The 21,261-nt window shown below is 35.3% G+C and overlaps 2 protein-coding genes and 1 long non-coding RNA gene across 6 annotated transcripts in view; 2 read left to right on the forward strand and 1 right to left on the reverse strand.

Annotated features, from left to right (window-relative positions):
- LOC121408035 (protein fantom-like) overlaps positions 1-2,908 on the forward strand; it is a 39,819-nt gene extending 36,911 nt beyond the window's left edge. For all 4 annotated transcript variants that reach the window (XM_041599342.1, XM_041599344.1, XM_041599343.1 and 1 more), the window contains 2 exons: positions 1,275-1,411; positions 2,384-2,908. In XM_041599342.1, coding sequence (XP_041455276.1) covers positions 1,275-1,411; positions 2,384-2,538 — 292 coding nt within the window. In that variant the 3' untranslated portion in view covers positions 2,539-2,908. The remainder of the gene's footprint in view (positions 1-1,274; positions 1,412-2,383) is intronic.
- A 400-nt stretch (positions 2,909-3,308) lies between these two features.
- Positions 3,309-15,217, reverse strand: LOC121408039. The gene is made up of 3 exons (XR_005968980.1): positions 15,208-15,217; positions 10,762-10,764; positions 3,309-4,090 (listed from the first exon to the last, which is right to left on the reverse strand). It is a non-coding gene; the product is annotated as an uncharacterized LOC121408039 (long non-coding RNA).
- On the forward strand, positions 6,905-16,861 carry LOC121408038 (beta-catenin-like protein 1). Its single transcript, XM_041599347.1, has 12 exons — positions 6,905-7,030; positions 8,099-8,290; positions 8,935-9,041; positions 9,657-9,894; positions 10,487-10,580; positions 11,244-11,408; positions 11,741-11,799; positions 12,152-12,300; positions 12,941-13,119; positions 13,886-14,064; positions 14,734-14,947; positions 15,432-16,861. Exons 1-12 carry the CDS (start codon positions 7,001-7,003, stop codon positions 15,518-15,520), a joined length of 1,695 nt encoding a protein of 564 aa, XP_041455281.1. The 5' UTR covers positions 6,905-7,000; the 3' UTR covers positions 15,521-16,861.
- Positions 16,862-21,261: the final 4,400 nt, after the last annotated feature.

Raw genomic sequence — 21,261 nt, forward strand, 5'->3', positions numbered from 1 at the left:
CTTATCTCCTGTAACTTACAAGGTTTCTATGGTTGCACACCTGTTTTGTAAGTTTCATTGATGGATTTGATGTTAATTACCAACAAGAATTTCCTGTGTAATATACAACCTGTTAATCAATGACCCCCTCAAAAGTTGATCGACCTAACTTTTCTTTTTCTTTCCTTCACTCTCCCCCCCCCCCCCCTTCCCCCTTAATTGCAATTGCTTGAATGACAATTTTCATGGATTAAATGTGCAGCAAAAAAATCCTCACATTTTAAAGATACTGTACCTCTTTGAAAATTGAATAATTGTTTTCCTGCACTTGAGCAGCTATTCATAGCTATTTTAATGTACAAAACTTAAAAGATTTCAGGATGTGAATGAGGAGGAAATTATATTCATTTGCAATGTGGAAGACTAGTATATCTTAGTGTCTAAAATGTGTATTTGTGTTTAGGTTGGGGACACCCACTCATTTCTTCCTGTCTAGTATTATTTGTTTTCACCACCTCCATTTTCTTACTATTCTTAGTTTTTGTGTGGCCTGAACGAAGCTCGGCAGAGACCTAGACCATGTAATCACTTTTCCTGTTTGTCTGTTAGTCGGGTAGTCTGTTGATCTGTTAAAGCTATGTTCAAGTTTTTTTTCAACTTGCTCTCATTTATTTATTCATGCATCAAGTATGTTCATACTAGGTATGTATGATCCTTGGGTATATGTAATACCACATTTGTCACCATGAGGGTGATGGGGTCAAAGGTCAGCTAGGGGTCAAAAATTCAAATGATATGAGGCCGTGTCTGAGAAAAATGTTAATGCTTTTGTTGATCTTGCTCTCATTTCTTTACTTCTGCATGGATTATGTTGACTCTTGGAAAATCATGATCCTTGTATAATACCACATGTGTTTCCACAAGGATGATGGGGTCAAAAGGTCAAATTATATGAGGTCATGTCTACTACACAAATGTTAATGCTTTTGTTCATCTTGCTGTCATTTCGTTACTTCTGCATGAATTATGTTGACACTGGGTACATATGATCCATGTGTAATACCACATGTGTGTCCATGAGGGTAAATGGGGTAAAAGGTCATCTAGGGGTCATAAGGTCATATTGCATATTTTATACATGTAGATCACGAAATCAGGTTAGACTCATGGTTCATGAACCACCTTGTTCTTTTTTTTCTGTTTTACTCTTTTTTTTATATAATCTCCCATTATTTGTTTCCTTCTGTGGATGATAGTGTTTGACCTCTCATTGTCTGTTTGTGTTTTTTGTCAAGGCTACGTTTCACTGTTGTGAGTGAACCACCAGATGAGTTCCAAGAGGATGCTGAATGTATTGAAGTGGGTTATGCTTACGTTGACCTTCGTGCCTTACTCGAGGAAGGTCGTGACCTCACAGACAGTGACATCGAAGGTAAGCAATAGTTATAACTTGCAATTTCATAAAGTATGAAATCCAACGCTGAGTATATGTAGAAACTTCCTGAAATGATTGGTCACTGCTATCTGCTTCATATGAAAAGGTGTGATGCTCTCAAAATATCATGTAATGGCTAGAGTAGTTTATTGAATTTTCCTTTTTTTTAATCCTTTATCAATTATAACGTTATTACTAAAAATGTAGTAATAGAAGGATATCTTAAGTTCTAACCTGATATGGTTCCTTTCAGAAAAATTGAGATATCATTTATGATTCTAAACTACCATGGTATGTTAAATCTTGGGACTTTAAGTATCCACCAAAGAGCAGTACTCATCAGTGACTATTTGATTTTTCTCTGCCCTTGCTTGGTATTTTATGGCATAAAGCCTCATTCAGACAAGGTGCCAAAAAAAAAACAGCAATATTTTGTGTACTCAGTCAATGGCATCTAAGGCGTTAAGACTATCTTCTCCCTGCACAGCCTCTTTGCATTACTTTTGTGTAGGGGAGCATTTAAGAAGATCATTTTAATTTTGCAGTAGAAGCAATTGTAGTATCAAAATTAGAGTATGGTTATATAGTGACTTTGCTTAACAAACTCATCTTATAATTTTCATATTATTCAATCAGATTATAAATAATACATGTAGTTAGAGTAAAGTAAACTTTGTCAAAAGTTGTGGAGGTTATGTGGATGAATCATTTAACATACACATTTGACATCGTCCAGTTCCAATAATGAACTCATTGTGATGTCCTATAACATTAAGCATGTAATATCCGTTGATTAGTGTAAATGAGGCAACTTGTCTCCTCTTCCTGAACAAGGAATTACAGTGCTTACATATCATTGTTTCTTCCTGAATGCTGATACCCACCTACCCCTAGGTGGAGAGCGGTAAATGTGGATAAATGTACCAGAATGGGATTCATAACGATTCTTCTTTTCTCTCTTTATTCCAGTGGTGAATGTGCATGATGAGTCTGAGCCCATAGGTTCAGTGACTGTCACTGTATGTTGTGTTGCAGCACTCGGGGCCATGCAACGTGAAGTAGAAGCACTCCGAGCTGAAGAAGATGAGGAGGATGACGATATCGACACCGATGAGGAAGCCTAAAAGCTCAGTATCACTGCCATCATCTTAGAAGAAATCAATTACCTTTGAGGGGCCCTGTTGATTGAAATTGATGATATCTTTGTGTTCTACTGGTAAACTTCCATGAAATCCTTGATTGTAGTGGCTGTTGAGCATTGTTTCTGGGGTATTTTAGTTACTGATGTACTCAGCACAAAGAGAATGAGTTAAAACAATACAGAATAGGATATTATGAATCAATGATTCATATTGTCCTATTGTCCCGGTATCAATCCCTCATTGTTCCATGAATCCCATGCCTGACACCCTGCTGTATTCATAATAATGATATTTAAAGTTAAAGTCCACCCCAGAAACATGTTGATTTGAATAAATGGAGAAAAATCAAACTATAGCATAACACTGAAAATTTCATCAAAATCGGAAATAGAATAGTAAACTTAGGACATTTTTTTTCACAAAACAGTGATATTCACAACTCAGTGACATGCAAATGAGACAGTCGTTGATGTACCCCACTCACTACCGGTATTTCTTTTGTTTTTTTATTGTTTGAATTATACAATATTTAATTTTTTACAAATTTGACAATGAGGACCATCTTGACTGAACCATATAGTATCAAACAAAGCTAATTCTACATGTTCAAGATGGAATTAATCATCGTTTCACTTGACAATGAGGAGAATATTAGAGTATTTCACATTTCATATAATAAAATACAAAAGAAATAGTGAGTGGATGGCGTCATCAGTCTCCTCATTTGCATACTGACCAGGATATGCATATAATTGTTTTGTGAAATGAAGCGAAATTAGAAAAATATCATGATTTTCTCATTTTATACCCATTTGGATGAAATTTTGAGTGTCGTGCTTGTTAGGTTTTTCTCTGTGTATTCAAATAAACTTTTTGTTGGAGTGGACTTGTCCTTTAAGAAAGATATGTGTGTACATTGATAATATCATGTTATGAATCATGTGAAAACGTTTTCTTGTTGTTCCAGTATTGATGCTTGTTACAGGGACTCCTAATAGTCCATTTACACTTACAGTGACTGTGATAGTCATTGGATGGCAAAGTTGTAATAATTGTCCTTTTAATGCAACAGGTTTCTGTATTGAGCTCCATCATTTCTTCCTGGGCTCTATTTCATTAAAGCTTGCTATCAAAGAAACAAATGCAACCAGTGTGAGATTTTGAAATCCTGTCATTTGATTGGTCATTATCATGATTTCTAACACTTGTAATTGACAAAATGTTTTATGAAATGGGGCCAGATATTGAATGTCCTGTTGGTGGCCTTCATTTTTAATGGCTGTGTCTTTGACCACACTGAAGTCGTTTTGATTATCTTTGAATTCATATGTCAGTGAACAGAGTTCTGTAAATGAAAGTATTCATCTGAAACCTTGATAACATAACCTTGAGAATTGTATATCAGATGCATTTAAATTTAAAATGCATTTCCTGCAATATACTTCATGTTTGTGGTTTTAAAAAAATAGCATATGCATAATTGCTTTGATGTATTGTGAATTCCAAAGGCTACAGTATTTGATTGTTGTCTCAACTTAGCATGGGCTTGTATTTGTATAAAATGTTGGTTTTGATTTTTGAATACCCTTTTTTTCCATCTGTGCAATTTAATGTATATTTTGTTCATATTATTTACATTGTTGTAAAATTTAAATTGTTATAGTTTTATTGATAGTATGTATATTACATATCAGAAATGTTAAAGATGATTGTGGCTTAACCTGAATGGCATCATTCAAACTGTATTGTAGTAAGGGCTGTATTTAAGTAAGAGTTGTAAGGAATGTATTACCTTGACAAGTTCATGCTTGTATTTTTCCCCTCACATAAAAAAGTCCTTTTGGAAATTTTGAGTGAATTTTCTTGAATTATCAGTGTATTCTTTGCCGTACTCCTTTTGCTGCTTTGAAATATATCCTGACATTAATATTATTAATTTTTACCTGGCCATGCAATATTTTGTCCAAAAAGGAATTGGGAAATGTTTGATAATAGTAAATACTTCTCATGTTGTTTAAGAAGCTGAATATGAGATTAATGCCTCAAGTTTATAAATCCTTCTAAATTTACGCATGTTAAATTCTGAATATATATATATGAATGCTTCTTAATTGAGTAAACAATTATTAATGTTCTTTGTATCTTAATTGATAAATAATGTATTCAAGTTACATCTATATGGTTAATGTAATCCTTACTGACTGAAATTTTCAAGCTTTTTATTCTATATACTAGTATACTGAGTCAACAATGATATTCATTCTCTTTATCTGTATATCCATAGAATAAAGTGCCCTAATGTTCCATGATTAAATATATCTTTGTGACGTTATGTATGTATATTCTTCTGAGAATTAATCAGCATTAATTCGGTTCTACCTGTTTCAAGTAGACCACCCCAGCCCCCTTCTCTTATCTCTCGTATGCTTCTTGATTTGTGCTACCAACAATAATGTGTAACAGTGCATTTATTATGATTTGCACAGATGTCCATATATATTTATGAATTAACAATTTTTTTATTAAATTGTCAGTATATTACAAATATCTATTGACTTCTTTTTGTGTGTGTACTCAAAATAAAAGAAGCAAAGAAAGTGATTGAGAAAAAAAAGGTGCTAAAGAGAAGGGAGAGAGGCCGGAGGATCGAGGAGATAGAAAGAAAAGAGGTATATAGAAGGGAAGGTGAGAGTATGGTGGATATTATAAGTAATGGAAAAATAGAAAGTCTAGAGAGGTAAAAAGAGAGAGAAGGTAGTAGACGAAGAGTGAGGTAGAAGGGGGGGGCAGCAATTGTTAATGTTAAAAACTTAAAATCTAAATTAAAACAAAGAATTAATATCCATACAGATGACTTTGCCTGTAAGTCCAGTCTCATACTTTGAACCACATGAATCAAAGATGTAAAAAAGACATGGGGTGGTATTCTGAGATCCATTTTATCTCAGATAAAATAAAATATTTTATCTCTGTTAAAATCAGTAAGATAAAATACCCTTAAAATCTCTCCGAATTGGTATTCTGAGAACCATTTTATCTTCATTTTATCTCTGTAAGACACACCTATTTTTTAATCAATATCCAATTAGAAACACGCTTTTATAGCTCTCTCATATCACTCAACCAATTAAAATCCATTCCGCCAGGAGGTGTGGCAAAGGGGTGAGATTACGTCAATTTATTGACTTCAAATACGCTTGCACTATACGCTTACGCGTCTTTACCGAGATTTCATTTTAACAAAAAGGACAATAATCTCATCTTTTTTCGAAGTCTTTATCGCATCTTTTCAAGCATCATTTCAAAGACAATATTAGTCAAGAAAAGTTTTATGAAATACTCTCTGATTGTACAGGAGCAACGTTAAGATGTTATTCTCAATAAAAATATAATTTTTCTTCATTTTTATGTCACCATTTGGTGTTAATTCACCTAGAAATATTGGTGAAATAAACGTCGCAGAGATAAAATAGCCTCTACCCTCTTTTAAGTTTATTTTATTTTTTCTTCAAAGTAACATGGGCGCAAGCACATCATCTGCGTTGCAACGGCCAGATACGCGATGGGTAGGTGAACGCAGGCATTGTTCTGTTGCGTATCATCTGTAGATACGCAAGATAAAATTTATACGCAAGATAAAATCTAAAATTTTATCTGAGAGATAAAATCTCATCTCAGAATACCAATTTCATTTTAAGAGATAAAATAAAATATTTTAAAGATAAAATGACCTCAGAATACCACCCATGATTTGCATATTTTGGTCTTAAACAACTTTGAGTTTGGGGATTTCGGGATTGAAGGTCGACTTGAGCATGCACATGTATATCTTTTTTTGGGGGGGGGCCGGGTGTAATTGATTTCATCCGGGTGTTTATTTCATTTTAACTTGTATTATATAAAGGTACAAGTCAATGGAAATTTGTTTGGCACATTTATCAGGAGGAGGGGGGGGGGTCCAACCCTGGTGGGTGTTTCATAAAGCTGTTCGTAAGATAAGAGCGACTTTAAGAACGACTGGTGAACCTTTCTTACATGCTAAACCATCACCAATGAATATACCATTTGCCACGAGAAAGGATCACCAGTCGTTCTTAAAGTCGCTCTTAACTTACGAACAGCTTTATGAAACACCCACCTGGGGTCCGTTGCAGAAAGAGTTGCGTTTAAACGCAAGTCAAAAAATCAATCGCAAGTCCCAAATGCGCGCTGTTGATTTGTTGAAAATCAAGTTGCGCATGATTTTTAGAGTTGCGTTTAATTGCAACTCTTTCTGCAACGGGCCCCAGGCCTGGTAAGAGTTCGTATGCGCGCTAGCGCTGCGCTTAACGTTGTAGACGTAGTCTGTAGTCATAGACTATCTCAAGACCTGAGACACTAGAACTTGAACTGAAGTTACAAACTTCATCGTGTTTGGACTTTGTGAGACGTTTTATAGTAAATAATGGACATCGGTGATATCCTCTCATTTCAGGTATTCCTTTGAATTCATTCGATGTGATACAATGGCTTGTAATACTTTCATTTCGAAGACTGAAAAGACGCGTTATTTTCACTTTGGTCCCACACATTGATTTGTGGGTACGGTGGGCCATAGACAGAGAGAATGCATGTCTGCTGAATTCATTTCATTTTTGTGCGACTTAAAATAAGTTATTGCAGGAGGGAAACATTTGTAAAAGCTTTATACAATGTGCTCATATTCCATTTATTCACCTGGGATTACATTTATTTTACTGGTTCTTTTTACAGTTTTAAGTAGAAATTCTAGTGGCTAATGCTGCATGCTGCATGTTGCTCAAAATCCAAATTCATCTCAGTCCCATGCATATATTCCTTTATTATGAAAGCTGCAAGGCTTTGCATTGCAAGTCCCCTAATGGTGGCTGCACGATAGCGAGCCGTCTGTGTACGAGGAAAATAAAAAAAAAATGTTAAAAAACTCCTCGAAACAGACGGCTGCCAGCTGTCGAGCATTAGTCTAGCACTCAATGTTTTACTAATTTTAGCATGCAGATCTTTTCACATTCGACATTTGACGTGACTTGAGAGGCTTTGAGCCACTCATTCTATGAACAAGGTTATGATATAACCTTGTTCTCTTTTACTTCTCCCTTTGTGGTGAAATAAGGTTGGCAGTGTTTGGCTTATTTTCTCTTTTTCTTTGGGACAAATGCTTGATTTTTTTACACTGTCAGATTCCATTACAGCTGTTCATCATATAACTTGGCTCTTAAGTGAATTTGATTCTTTAAATAATCCAGTGACTGGGTAATAATAATTGTAAAGCGCTTTGAACAGTCGTAGATTGATAAAGCGCTATATAAATGCCAATTATTATGATCTAAGAGGCATGATAAGACTGACTAAACAGCTGGCCTTCAATAATGGGATCTGGATGCGATTGCATACCAGCACTTCTTTGTTGACTCTGCATTTTGATTTCCTGTCGTTACTTCAGTATAAAAAAAAGTTTCATTGCAGTCATTATGCTTTTAATTGAGTTGATGATGAATTAATGCTCTTTCGAATTCCCTTGTAGCCAGAGAAACCCAATTTAAAGCGTTCTAGAGACGGTAGAACACAGGATGAAGGAGTGGATCCAGCCAAGATTGGAAGAAGAGGAAGAGGAGGAGGAGGAGATGATATGTTAGAAGGAATAGTTGGGATGTCTAGCTCTCTGAGTGAAGAGGAGAGGGAGCGTATTCTAAAGATGGTTGATGAGGAACCAGAGGTAACTGATTCCCTCTTATCTACTATCACTCATGTATCTCTTAAATCATACAACAGAAAACTCTGACAAAGCTAAAGTATCATGGTGCAAATGATCAGTAAAAACAATTTTTAATGATAGAGATAGATGTGATTGACAAATGACTGTAAGCTTTTGTACATAGTCTTACAGTTAGAGTAACTTATGTTTAATTGTACACTTAATTGTATCTTTTATGTTACAGAGTATAGATCATATAAAATGTGTGATTTGTACCATCCAGTTAGATTTCTGTGGTCTAAAGAGAAATGACGAAAGGCATATCATTTTAACCATGTTTAAAAAGTTGTTTATTTTCAATATATTCATACGATTTCAATGTTTCGACTTTAAAGATAGCTTTATTAAAAAATTTTTAAAGGACAGGCCTTGAATATGTTTCCTCAGTTCTTGAGCTCCTATATGAAGTGACCTTTGTGAGTTTGTGTTTCCCCTTGATATATCATGTATATGTCATTGATCATTGCTTGTACATTTGAATCAATTCTTCATCTGTTAATACACTTTTCATTGGTTGTTGAAACATTAATGAGTGTGTGTTGACTATCTTACTTGGATTAGTCTTTGCTGGTCATATTTTTACTCTGTTTCATTCTTTCATTCAGGGTCCATCTCTTGATGACACAAGTTTGAGGAAACTCATTTTGGGGTTCGAGAAGAAGGTGTACAGAAACCAAGAACTTCGTATAAAGTTCCCTGATGTGCCTGAAAAGTGAGTCTCTCTTTACCATTAGTCTTTAATCTAGTGTAGTAGGTTTCACTGTACACCATGTATCTTTATTTGGCAATCAAAAGGACTACCCAAACTTGACGTTTCGACAATAGTGTTCTTGTTGTCATCAGGAGAAAATGTAGTAAGTCCTTATTCTACTGTACACAGTTTCCTCTGGCTGCTTCCTTTTTCGACTCTCAGTCCACATGTAAAATCTAAAGTGTAGAATTGTGCACTGGGATAAAATTTAAATAAGATGGGGGCAATTTAGCCCTAGAAATGCTCAAAAGAGCCCTAGAAATACCCATGTTAAAGTTTATCCAATGTTGCAGATTTAGGGAGTAATTTGTCAAAAGAAGCCCCTGAAAATAAAAAAATGTGCCACTGTTTCGTGCAAATAGTGCTACAAAAGTATTTTGGATGCGGTAGTCAACAGGATATGAAAAATCCAGATATTGATATCAGATTAATTTTGATAAAGGTTGTTACTGTGATTTCTAACGAACCCATATTTCTAAACACCAACCATTATATTAAAACTTCCAACTAAAAGTTGAGTGATTTGTTAAATTTGTTGAGTGATTTGTTAAACTTTTAAATTGATACCTGTTTCAGGTTTATGGACTCAGAGATTGAATTAAATGACACAATCCAGGAGCTCCATGTGATTGCTACAGTGCCCGATATGTATCATCATTTGAAAGAACTCAATGCTGTTAAGTCTGTACTTCAATTGATAGGACATGAAAACACCGATATCTCAATCGCTATCATCAATCTCCTTCAAGAGATGACGGATGTAGACACGCTGACGGAAAGTGAGGATGGGGCAACGGTTCTCATTGATGCATTGGTAAGCTCTAGTTTCTTCTAATTCATTGTCAAGTCCGGAACTTCCATGTATTGTAATTGTAATTTTTAACTGATTTTCTCTGTCCCGTTTCCTTCTTCATTCTTAACCATCTTCTTTCATTCTGTCTTTTAATTAAACTATCATTTAAGATGACGACTATTAATTGTTAATTTAATTGATTCACAAATGCTTTTCAATTCATTCATCAGAAAGTAAGGGGGAAAATAACCTCATGGATGGTTAAATGTAAATTGATGAAAATGGGCAATTATATGATCACTACTTGTTTTATAATACTAAATAGGTTCATTATTGCGGATTGAAATAATCGCTAGAGGGTATTCATTTGTCTCGCAATCTACTATGCTCAACAAGGAAATTCGTGATAAAGAGTTGCAGCGGCACTCGAAAGCTCGTGAACTTGTAAGCTAGTGAACACTTTTTTGCGAGAGTGATCACAAATTTCCTAGAAAGCCAGTGAACACTTTTTGCGAGAGTGATCACGAATTTCCTTGTTGACCATAGTAGATTGCGAGACAAATGAATACCCTCTAGCGATTACTACTTGTTTTATTTCTATTTTTATTGATAGTTGGAGGAGCAGGTATGTGCTACATTGGTGCAGAATCTTGATAGATTAGACGACAGTGTCAAGGAGGAGGCTGAAGGGATTCATAACACACTAGGTATGTTCAAACTTTAGACGGGTCATTTTACTGGGCAACCTTCACTACTTACCCTGCAGCTTACTATACATACATCGTTCATCTGGGGCCCTTTTACTCAAAGTTTCAAAAACATTTGACATCTCATTTAAACGAAATACAATGCATTGAGAATAAAATTATCATTCACACCATGACCAACCTGCTGATATATTTGAAAGGAAAATATCCAAATAAAATGGCACATCATGGAGTATTAGATGAAGGGAGGATAGAGGGGAAGAGGAAGATGGATTAACCAAATCATAGACCCATATTTGTGTCTTCTTTCTCCTTAGATCCCAGTGTCTTTGCTTTCATAAATGTCAATGGGTGATTTCAAGCCCGGTGTTGGCCGTGGTGTTGGTGTTGCTGTTGAAATTTTTATTGCTTTCCCTTGCTCCAAAACTTACTCAGAGTTTGTAAAACTGATCCAGATCACATTATTGACATCTGAACAACTAGTGGGTGACTTTTCGGGGCCGTCTTCATTTTATGTTGGGTGTTATTATCGAGTAAAAATTGACCTAACACCAACACCAAAATGTCAACACTGAACTTGAAATCACCCATTGTTTTGTAAATCATGATGGGACTGATAGAATAAGATAGTTTGATCAGTCAGTATATCAAAATTCTTTGTAGGTATCATAGAGAACATGGCCGAGTTTAGACCTGAGATGTGTGCTGATGCTGCCCAACAAGGCTTGATGCAGTGGCTTCTGAAGAAACTCAAACCTAAGGTTACATTCGATGCCAACAAGCTGTATTGCAGTGAGATCTTAGCCATCATATTACAAGACACAGAAAGTAAGACAACATTCCCACCATAGTTGTAATTTCATGGGAGAGTAAAGGGGGGATGGGGCAAGGGGTGAAAGAAGAGATCAAAGAAGAAAATGGGAGATATGTCAATAAAGTGTAAGTGGGAGGGGGGAAATGAAAATGTGGGACATGGAGATTTATAACTGTATACAGTTTCTATTTCAACAGGGCTTTCTAGTAACAATAATAAAAAAGGAAGAGAATTTGCATGCTTAATAATGACAAATATCGGTTGTGGAGATCCATCGCTGTATGCAGTCTCAATTTCAATAGGGATATTTAATAAGCATTGACTTGTCATTTCTTCATACTGACAGAAAACAGAGTTTTGCTTGGAGAGCATGATGGTATTGATGCCCTTTTGCAACAACTTGCTGTAAGTTTTTCTTTTATTTTTTTATTAATTTTCATTACATCATTATATCAAAGTTAAAGACATTGCAATTTTCATTACAGATTGTCAATAGTAAATCAAGGTGTACCATAGCAGTATGCCGTTTAGTAATAATGATGTAACAGTACACCATAACACTGCTTACATGTCAGTGCTAGAGCTAGAATTTTCTTCCTACATGAAAACATGAGATAATTTCTATGAGAAAAACAAGAAAGTGATGTCTTTCACTGAATTTGTAAACACATTTTATACTGTCATTTCAATACTGATAGCATTGGGAGTGGTATGGATATATCTAGGCACTTTCTTAATTTTTTCATCCATTCTGTAGTACTTCAAAAAGCATGATCCTAATAATAGTGAGGAACTTGAAATGATGGAAAATCTGTTCAACTGCCTCTGTTCGTCCCTGATGTTGCCCAGCAACAAGACAGCATTCCTCAAAGGAGAAGGATTACAGCTCATGAATCTCATGCTCAGGTAAATGGTCAAGTTTGATTGTATTTTTTTTTAAGAAGGGATATTGTCATTGTTTAATGTTTTGATGAAGGCAGTTGAGAATATGAGTTAGTGAAGATATTTTGGATTATACTGGCGGTGGTGGTGGTGATGATGATGGTGATGATGTTGGTGGTGATGATGATGATGGTGATGATGATGTTGGTGATGATGATGTTGATGATGATGATGGTGATTATGATAATTATGATGTTTGATAACAGAAGTTATTTCAATGCAGTGGTGGTCATGATTCAAGTAGTAGAATTTAATCTTGAATAAGTGTTTGTAAATTAATGTTTTCAGTGACAGTATTGATGGTAATCCTTTTTTATACAAATTATTATTAAATATGCATAGTAGGTAATAATTTTGATTTTGGTAATTTGTGTGCCTATATACTTTTCCGTACAATGAGATGAAATTTGTTTATTTCATTGCATATTTACATCTTTAATAAGTGCTCACATAGTTATCAAGAATGCATAGAGCATTTCGATGTTATTGAATGTAAGATAAAAGGGCAATGTCGATCAAATGCCTTACTCATGGGCATGAGTGCAATCGCCAGGGATAGAATCTCAGACTTTCATTTCCATTTTTTTCTTGTTTTCTTTGATAGGGAAAAGAAGCAGTCGAGACACAGTGCCTTGAAGGTATTAAACCATGCCATGACTGGTCAGGAAGCTGGGGATAATTGTACTAAATTCATCGATATCTTGGGACTACGTAGTTTGTTCCCTCTCTTCATGAAGACTCCTAAGGTCACAAAGAAAGGACCTGGAGACAGTGAACATGAAGGTAAGTCGAATTAAATTTTCAAGATTATAATAAGCTCCTAAGGCCCCTGCACACTGAATACGGTCCAGGTACCTTCCCCCGAACCCAGTACATCATAATTGTTCAAGTAATTATTTTGCCAACTAGACATTGTTAATGATTGATGTGAACAATCACATTGTCTTTCAAGTAGTAGAGACGATTAATTCCATTTCCACTTTTCTATGAACCGTACATCCGTGCTATCGTTGGAACCTTATTTCTTGTGCAGATTATTTTCATGATTATTGTAACACATTTTCATTTCATTTTAATCAATGTTCATATAATCATACAGGAGTGAAATGATGATACTAGCATGCTATTTAATGGTCAGATACACTTTAAGGAACTTTTATACACAGTCAACTGTGAAATTGGGACCTATGGAATGGGTTTGTTTTGACAAAATACATGAATAAATAATTCCAAATATAACTCCTAAACAAAAGGGGGTCATATGTTAGATTCCAACGTACACAGATTCGACTTATGACCAACCAATATTTGACTCTTAATACATGCAATATGGAAGGGATACTCTCCTGTCCGTATGGGTTACATTATGCCCATTCAATGAGAAAAATTGCCTTTTACTCTCAAGCTATAAAGACGTCATTCATATTCTTTCATTATTTCAGAGCGTGTGTATGTTCTATCATTGCTGCGTTGTGTCGGAATGTTTCCGGATCCCATACCATTTTACTGTCAACCTCCAAAGATAAACCAATCTTTTTTATTCTTTCAGAGCATGTATGTTCCATCATTGCTGCACTGTTTGGGAATGTTTCCGGATCCCACCACCAGAGATTGGTAGGAAAGTTTACAGAGAGTGATCATGCTAAAGTAGATCGTCTGATGGAGCTCCACTTCAATTACCTTACTAGAGTACAGGCTTGTGATGACAAGATTGAACGAGAGAAACAGGTATGAACTCGTACCATCCTACAACTTGCCAAATAAAATTAAGCCTTTTGAAAATTATTTGTATGAAAGAACTTGCACTCATTGGAAACTGTGTCATGTTATTGATAAAATGTAGTGAAGAATTTTCCTGTACCTTCATAATTCATGTGTGGTGAAATTCATAGATTGTAGGAGTTACATTATCATTTTGTATTATATGATTCTGGTACACTTATAATAATCATCATAAGATTGTAGGAGTTACATTATCATTTTGTATTATATGATTCTGGTACACTTATAATAATAATCATAATATTCAAACTAAGGCATATATGTGGGTATCAGCTGAGGGCAAGTGTTCAGGAGGTAGTTTTGATTAGGGGGAAATATACTAAAATTGACCAAATAGCCACATATTAGGAAATGTTTTTTTCAATTAGTAACTCACACAAAGTTAACCATCTTAGTAACAGTGGCCACTGTATTCCAGTTATATCTTTTTGTATTTTTATATTTTTAATGTATCTTTTCATTTACCCTATTCAATATGTTATCACTCTATTTTACTATTGCATCTTGAAATTAATTCTCTGTAGTTAATATTTTACTAGAAGCAAACAATCATTGAATTAATATCCATGTTCTGAAGTAATAATTGGACCTTGATCGTGTCATTTCTTTCCTCAGAGGAGAATACGAGAAGGTGACATCATCGATGATGACCAGGAGGACGAGTATTACATCCAGAGACTTGATGCTGGTCTCTTCACTCTTCAGCTAATCGATTACATAATCCTTGAATTATGCTGTAACTCGGGGATTAGTTCCATTAAGAGCAGGGTTCTACAGCTCCTCAACATGAGAGGGGGTACTATCACTGATATCAGGAATGTTGTAAGAGGTAAGAAAAATTTCTTGAAACATTCCTAGACTTAGTCATGGATATCTTTTGAAATCCTAAGTTAATGGTCTTTAGAGCACAAAATTTTTAAGAACATCTTTACTATGTTATATTCTGTTTTGTTCCTCTAGTTGAGGATGGTGATGTATCTACCCAGGTAATGTGTTTTTTGGAATTTATTCCCCCCCCCCTTTTATTGAGACTATTTTTACCAGCTTTGAGAGAAATGTATTACAGAGTTTTTCGAGCTTAGATAGGACTGCAGTAATAATCAATGGGTGATTTTTTAAAAACTTTTGAGATAAAAGGAAAAATCTATCTAAATTAATTTCATCATCAGTTTAATAGTAACCTTTGTTTAGATATTTTTCATTGTGAGAATGCTGCAGAAAAAATGAAAGTTATCCCAATGCTGGTATAGTCCTTGTAAATTTATGGTGTCTTATGATTATTGCTCATTTATTTTGTATGTTTTGTATTTCAGAGTATGCAGGGAACATTGGTGATGCAGATAGTGAGGAGAAGGGAGAAGCTGAAAAACAGAGACTACTAACACTCATCAATAGATTCTAAAAACAATCTCATTCAACGGGAAGTATTGAAAGCTGCTTGTTTCTTTCAAATAAACTTCCAATGACTCTTGCGAGCTACGGTTTGATGAGGAATGTGATAAGAAGGACATTGACATCTCATCCTGGATATCTGGAATGCATTCATACTCAGCTGCTCACACAAGGTTTTTAGTCATGAAAGATTCCAACATGTCATGCACGAATTCAACAACATTCTGAATGCTGGAAGATGTGCTGATAGAGACAGTGTTCTTCAAACAAAGTATCCTACAGGCCTTGGAAAATCAAGTGAACTTTGATTAAATTAATTTTGATTCTTTGCCCACTCAAATACCTTTGTAGTCATGATAATATTAGCTATTGATATAGTGCATGTATCCACCAGGTAGGTGGTACAGTATCATGCCAGCTTAGATGGGCAATGTATTGAATTGTCCACATTTTGCTGCACTCCACCCAGGTGAGGTGAATGGGTACCTGGCGGGAGTAATTCCTTGAAAGCACACAGCGCTGGAAATGACAGATAGAGCTAAAGCCAGGGTAATATATAGTGTGCCTTTAAATATAGGAAACTAAATCAACAGCGGTGTATAAATTATATGTTTTATTGCTTCACTAGAATTGATTTCCATGCTGGTATCCATGTAAACCTGGGTGGAGAGCGACAAATATGGATTCATGTCTTTATCCAATGACCTGCTTTCATCACTTTGTACAATGTGAAGAGACTGGATTCTAGCATAGCAATGAATCCATTGTATGATTTGTCATGATTTCTGTCAAGATGGCATGAAAAGAGGAAGTTGGGGGGAAGCTTGAATGTTGTTTTGGGTCACATTGATGAACCTGTTACAGGGTATGGTACTAATGTTACTCAGTGTACATTCCCAAAGAAACAAGACCCTTCCCAGCGACCTCAATCTCCATCCATTGATCGATCAACCCAGTAAACTGGTACCTGAATGTTTAGTCCCCAACAGGCTTTATGGTCCAGATAAACTGCTAGTATCAAACCAAGGGAATAATAAGAATACACGCATTTAGCACTCTGAATTGTGGATATGTGTATTCGATAGATTGCTTTTTATCAATACATTATTAGTCCCCTGCATATTCCTAATAAGCAGGCACTCTTAACTTTTATTTAAGTTAAAAATCAATCCCTTCTCTGCATTTACCACCTACACAAGCATCAGCACTGTAAGGAATTGAGACCATCTCAGGAAAGAAGGCGGGGGGGGGAGCATAAGAACTACAGAATATAATGATAATAATTGGACTTATATCGTGCCAAGTCTTTGAAGGAAATCAGGATGAAATGGACAGAAATGTTTAATCCTCTTATCCTCTATAAAATGTACTGGAATCTGAAGTCACATAGGGAAACCTTTTTTTTTATAAATTATTATGTGAATGTATGTGGTATGATTGCATACAATTTGATTGTTTGTGAATAAATAAATTTGTACATAATATGCAAAGAAATTTTGTGACGTTTGTTTGTATTTAGTGTATGATTGTATGATCCACATGCATCAGGGCGGGTATTCAATTTGATACTTAAGCCAGAATTTAAGTATTTTACTCAGTATTTTGCTAAAGTAAAATACTCGTCCATCATTGATATCCAATTGCATTTTTTGGCTAAGTATTTTGCTTAAATCTAAGTCAATAGTAATACCAGACGTAAGTATGGCTTTCATGCAGTTCACAAACATTATACGCGCAGTCATACATTTTGCGCACAGATAGATTCATACATTTTGCGTTATTTGGCTCAAATTTTATGACGTCACAATGGTTATTAGTAAGTATTTTGCTTAAATTTGGCTTGATAAAGTAAAATTCTTGGATGTGATCTGAATACGAGATTAAGCATTTTGCTGTGTAGCCAAATGAAATTGTAAGTTAAATACTTAGAAAATCAATACTTAAAATTGAATACCGGCCCACGTGTCTAGGGACCTGTTGTATCAATACTCTACACAGGTAACTCTGCTTAATTCAAATTCTTTGACCACAAAAATATTTTACTTTTTCGAGAGTTCAGAGAAATTCTACTTAGAAGAGGTATATAACACATATTTTTGATAATCTGGTCTTAAAAATATTGCTTTGACTTGAATAGGCGATTATTTGGCTTATGGAAGGTCAAACAAGTGCAACTGAAATTCAAAGGAATAGATTTTCTCCCCATAAGCGTGCTTTCTGGACTTTCATTTAAATGCAGTTATTTTCGCAGCAGGCATCTAGGGGTGACGTTCATTTATGAATTATTTTTTTTGAGGTGAAGAGAAGGCTGAATACTTGCAAATCTCTCTCTCCCTCTCTTTCTTTTTTTTTTTTTGATCGATTTATAACAATCATGCACTTTTTTGTAGAAAGAGAAAAAAAATCCTCTTTAAAAATGGTTCAAGTATAGTGATGGAGGAGGGGGGACAACGTTCATTTTAACACAAGATAATAAAACAAATTCTTTGACTGATTCAATGGAAATTTAATGTCGAAAAGTGTTGAAATGACAATAATAATCTGTATTGATCCTTGATTTTAAGAAGATACTAGTAGTGTGTATGAGTGTGGTTATGGTGAAAGCAATTCCTGCTGATGTTATCCTTTGTGATATTTTTACCATAGAATTATCAGTCAGCTGCAGATATTACAAATCTGAAGTAAAAAAAAGTTGAAGTCAAAATAGAATATTGAACATCATCGTAACATTTAAATATTGCAGAAGTAGTAGATTTCCTCTTCCTCCCTTACTATCTCATTTTTGTCTCACCTGCGAAGCAAAGTGAGACTATAGGCGCCGCTTTTCCGACGGCGGCGGCGGCGTCAACATCAAATCTTAACCTGAGCTTAAGTTTTTGAAATGACGTCATAACTTAGAAAGTATATGGACCTAGTTAATAAAACTTGGCCATAAGGTTAATCAAGTATTACTGAACATCCTATTAGAGTTTCATGTCACATGACCAAGGTCAAAGGTCATTTAGGGTCAATGAACTTAGACCATGTTGGAGGATTCAACATCGAAATCTTAACCTGAGGTTAAGTTTTTGAAATGTCATCATAACTTAGAAAATATATGGACCTAGTTCATGAAACTTGGACATAAGGTTAATCAAGTATCACTGAACATCCTGCATGAGTTTCACGTCACATGACCAAGGTCAAAGGTCATTTAGGGTCAATGAACTTTGGCCGAATTGGGGATATCTGTTGAATTCCCATCATAATTTTGAAAGTTTATGGATCTGATTCATGAAACTTAGACATAATAGTAATCAAGCATCACTGAAAATTTTGTGCAAGTTTCAGGTCTCATGATTAAGGTCAAAGGTCATTTAGGGTCAATGAACTTTGGCCGAATCGGGGTATCTGTTGAATTACCATCATAACTTTAAAAGTTTATTGGTCTAGTTCGTTAAACTTGGACATTAGAGTAATCAAGTATCACTGAACATCCTGTGCGCATTTCAGGTCACATGACCAAGGTCAAAGGTCAATGAACTTTGGCCATATTGGGTGTATCTGTTGAATAACCATCATATCTCTGTAAGTTTATTGGTCTAGTTCATAAAAAGTGGACATAAGAGTAACCATGTATCACTGAACATCTTGTGCGAGTTAGAGTAGTTTTCAAAGTCAGCACTGCTGCTATATTGAACTGCGTGATGCAGGTGAGACGGCCAGAGGCATTCCACTTGTTGTTATTCTTAGTTTCTTTATATTTTTTTCTTGTTTTCTTCCTCCTCAGTCTCCCTTTTTTCTAATTTGTTCTACCTCATTTGTCGTCTTCTCCTATTTCTCTTCTCCTTCTTCTCCTCCCCTTCCTTCTTCCTCTTCTCCTCCTCCTTCTTCTTCTTCTTCTTCTCCTCTTCCTTCTTCTCCTTCTCCTCCTTCCTTCTTCCTCTTCTTCTCCTTACCCTTCTTCTCCTCGTCCTCCTCCTCCTTCTTCTTCTTTTTCTTCCTCTTCCCCTTCTCCTTCTCCTCCTCCTCCTTCTTCTTCTTCTTCTTCTTCTTCGTCGTCTCCTTTTTCTTATATAGATAGAGGGGAGCTTTAAAAAATGCCCCCCACACGTTTTACGCACAAGAAAAAAAATAATTAACAGGGAAATAGTGACATTTTATATTCTTTTCTGAATATTATGTCAAAATGTATCCAAAGATTAGATATTTGTTTGTTTTTTCAATCATTTTTTTTTTGCTCCGTCCGCTATAAATAGTCACTCAACGTGTTTTGCTCATTAAACAATTAACTGTCCAACTAGATACAATAAAATGCATGCACATGTTATACGTGTACTTTATTTAATTTTACTTTATTTAAATTAATTTAACCCGATTCCACTTATCAGCTCAGTGCGCCTGCGCACACCATAATATGCAGCAAGTATTGTAACATCACACTTATCGCGCTGCACTGCATGATTACGCGTTTTATTTGTGACGTAACTTTTATTACTAGGCAATAATTTGTTACCGATTGGTAATTGTTTCTTATAATCAAGGCTTCTTGCATAATTTTATGTCATGAGAGGAATCACTGATCTCCCTGGTATGAGGGAAATATAAAAACTTTACAATATATTCATACCGAAAAAAAAGTAAAAAAACAATGTATGATGAACAGTCATCACCGGTGCCAGTTTCAAAATCAATAAAGAGTCGACTTAAAAAGCATTTCTTCGATATGGCTAGATTGATTCATCAACCGTTTAAACAACCAACTAATGTCAAAATAGCATGGCTGAATTCAGACGATCCTCTTTCGATCTCAGTCATGAAGCGGACGTCCAAAATATCGAAGCTGGGGGAATCCCTAGAGATAGAATCTATAGATGACTTCGAAGGTAAGAACCGGGAATTCTCGCAAATATTATCAAATGTGTATTTTAATTAGATGACCGATTTATTGGGCCATTCTACCTTTGCTAAATGCCATGTTAGTTGGTGAGATAATAATATTCTACAAATAAGTTTATTTTAACCATAAATCTCCCGGGGTATTTTGATTCCTGTTCTTCCGCGGGGGGGGGCTTAATGCCCCCCTAAGATCTCAGCCGCGGATTGCGCGATCACAACGAAAATTTGCATGATGGTAGAGAATGACGTAATCTACGCAGTTGCATTGGTAAATTTCACTGAATTCATATATTTTTATTGTATTTGAATTAATTATGCTAACTTATTCAAGATACTTTTTTGCTCTGATTCGCTAGAATGTCATTTTTTGGTGAAAATATTCTTTATAGCATTCCTAACAATTGTGAATTAAAAAAATTCTGGTACCAAGTCCGATTTCTTATGTTTGTGGTAACTCCCGTAGGAACTCGGCAGGACAGCATTTTTTGCTGGTAAACGCCAAGCTGATATATAACCAATTACCTTGGAAACATTTGACGTCTAGGTTAATCAGTCATAGTGGCTGACGCAATAGACGACAGATATCACTCTTGGGCCTTTTTATCAAAGTGGAGACAATGGCAGAGTTGGGATTCGAACTCACAACCTTGCGATTATTTCATTTCGTTTCATTCGTTTATTTCCATTTTCAACAATTACAGTTTCTTCTGTACATGTTGACATATATAAATAACAAAACATATTTCATTTATTCCTGTACAGAAAATTATATTCAAGATTATTACAAATCAGGTTGAAAATGGAGGAGGCTGCTAAAAAGCGGAGCTTGTAGAGTGCAGCCTCCTAATAAATATTCTTGCAGTTGTTTAGCAT

The sequence above is a fragment of the Lytechinus variegatus genome, chromosome 2 (assembly GCF_018143015.1).
Source record: "Lytechinus variegatus isolate NC3 chromosome 2, Lvar_3.0, whole genome shotgun sequence".
NCBI classification, from domain to species: Eukaryota; Metazoa; Echinodermata; class Echinoidea; order Temnopleuroida; family Toxopneustidae; genus Lytechinus; species Lytechinus variegatus.

Coding starts and splice junctions, on each gene's coding strand:
- LOC121408038 (XM_041599347.1), top strand. CDS start 7,001: ATGGACATCGGTGATATCCTCTCATTTCAG. Junction 8,291..8,934: donor TGGTTGATGAGGAACCAGAG/GTAACTGATTCC, acceptor TCTTTCATTCAG/GGTCCATCTCTTGATGACAC. Junction 11,800..12,151: donor CCCTTTTGCAACAACTTGCT/GTAAGTTTTTCT, acceptor TCCATTCTGTAG/TACTTCAAAAAGCATGATCC.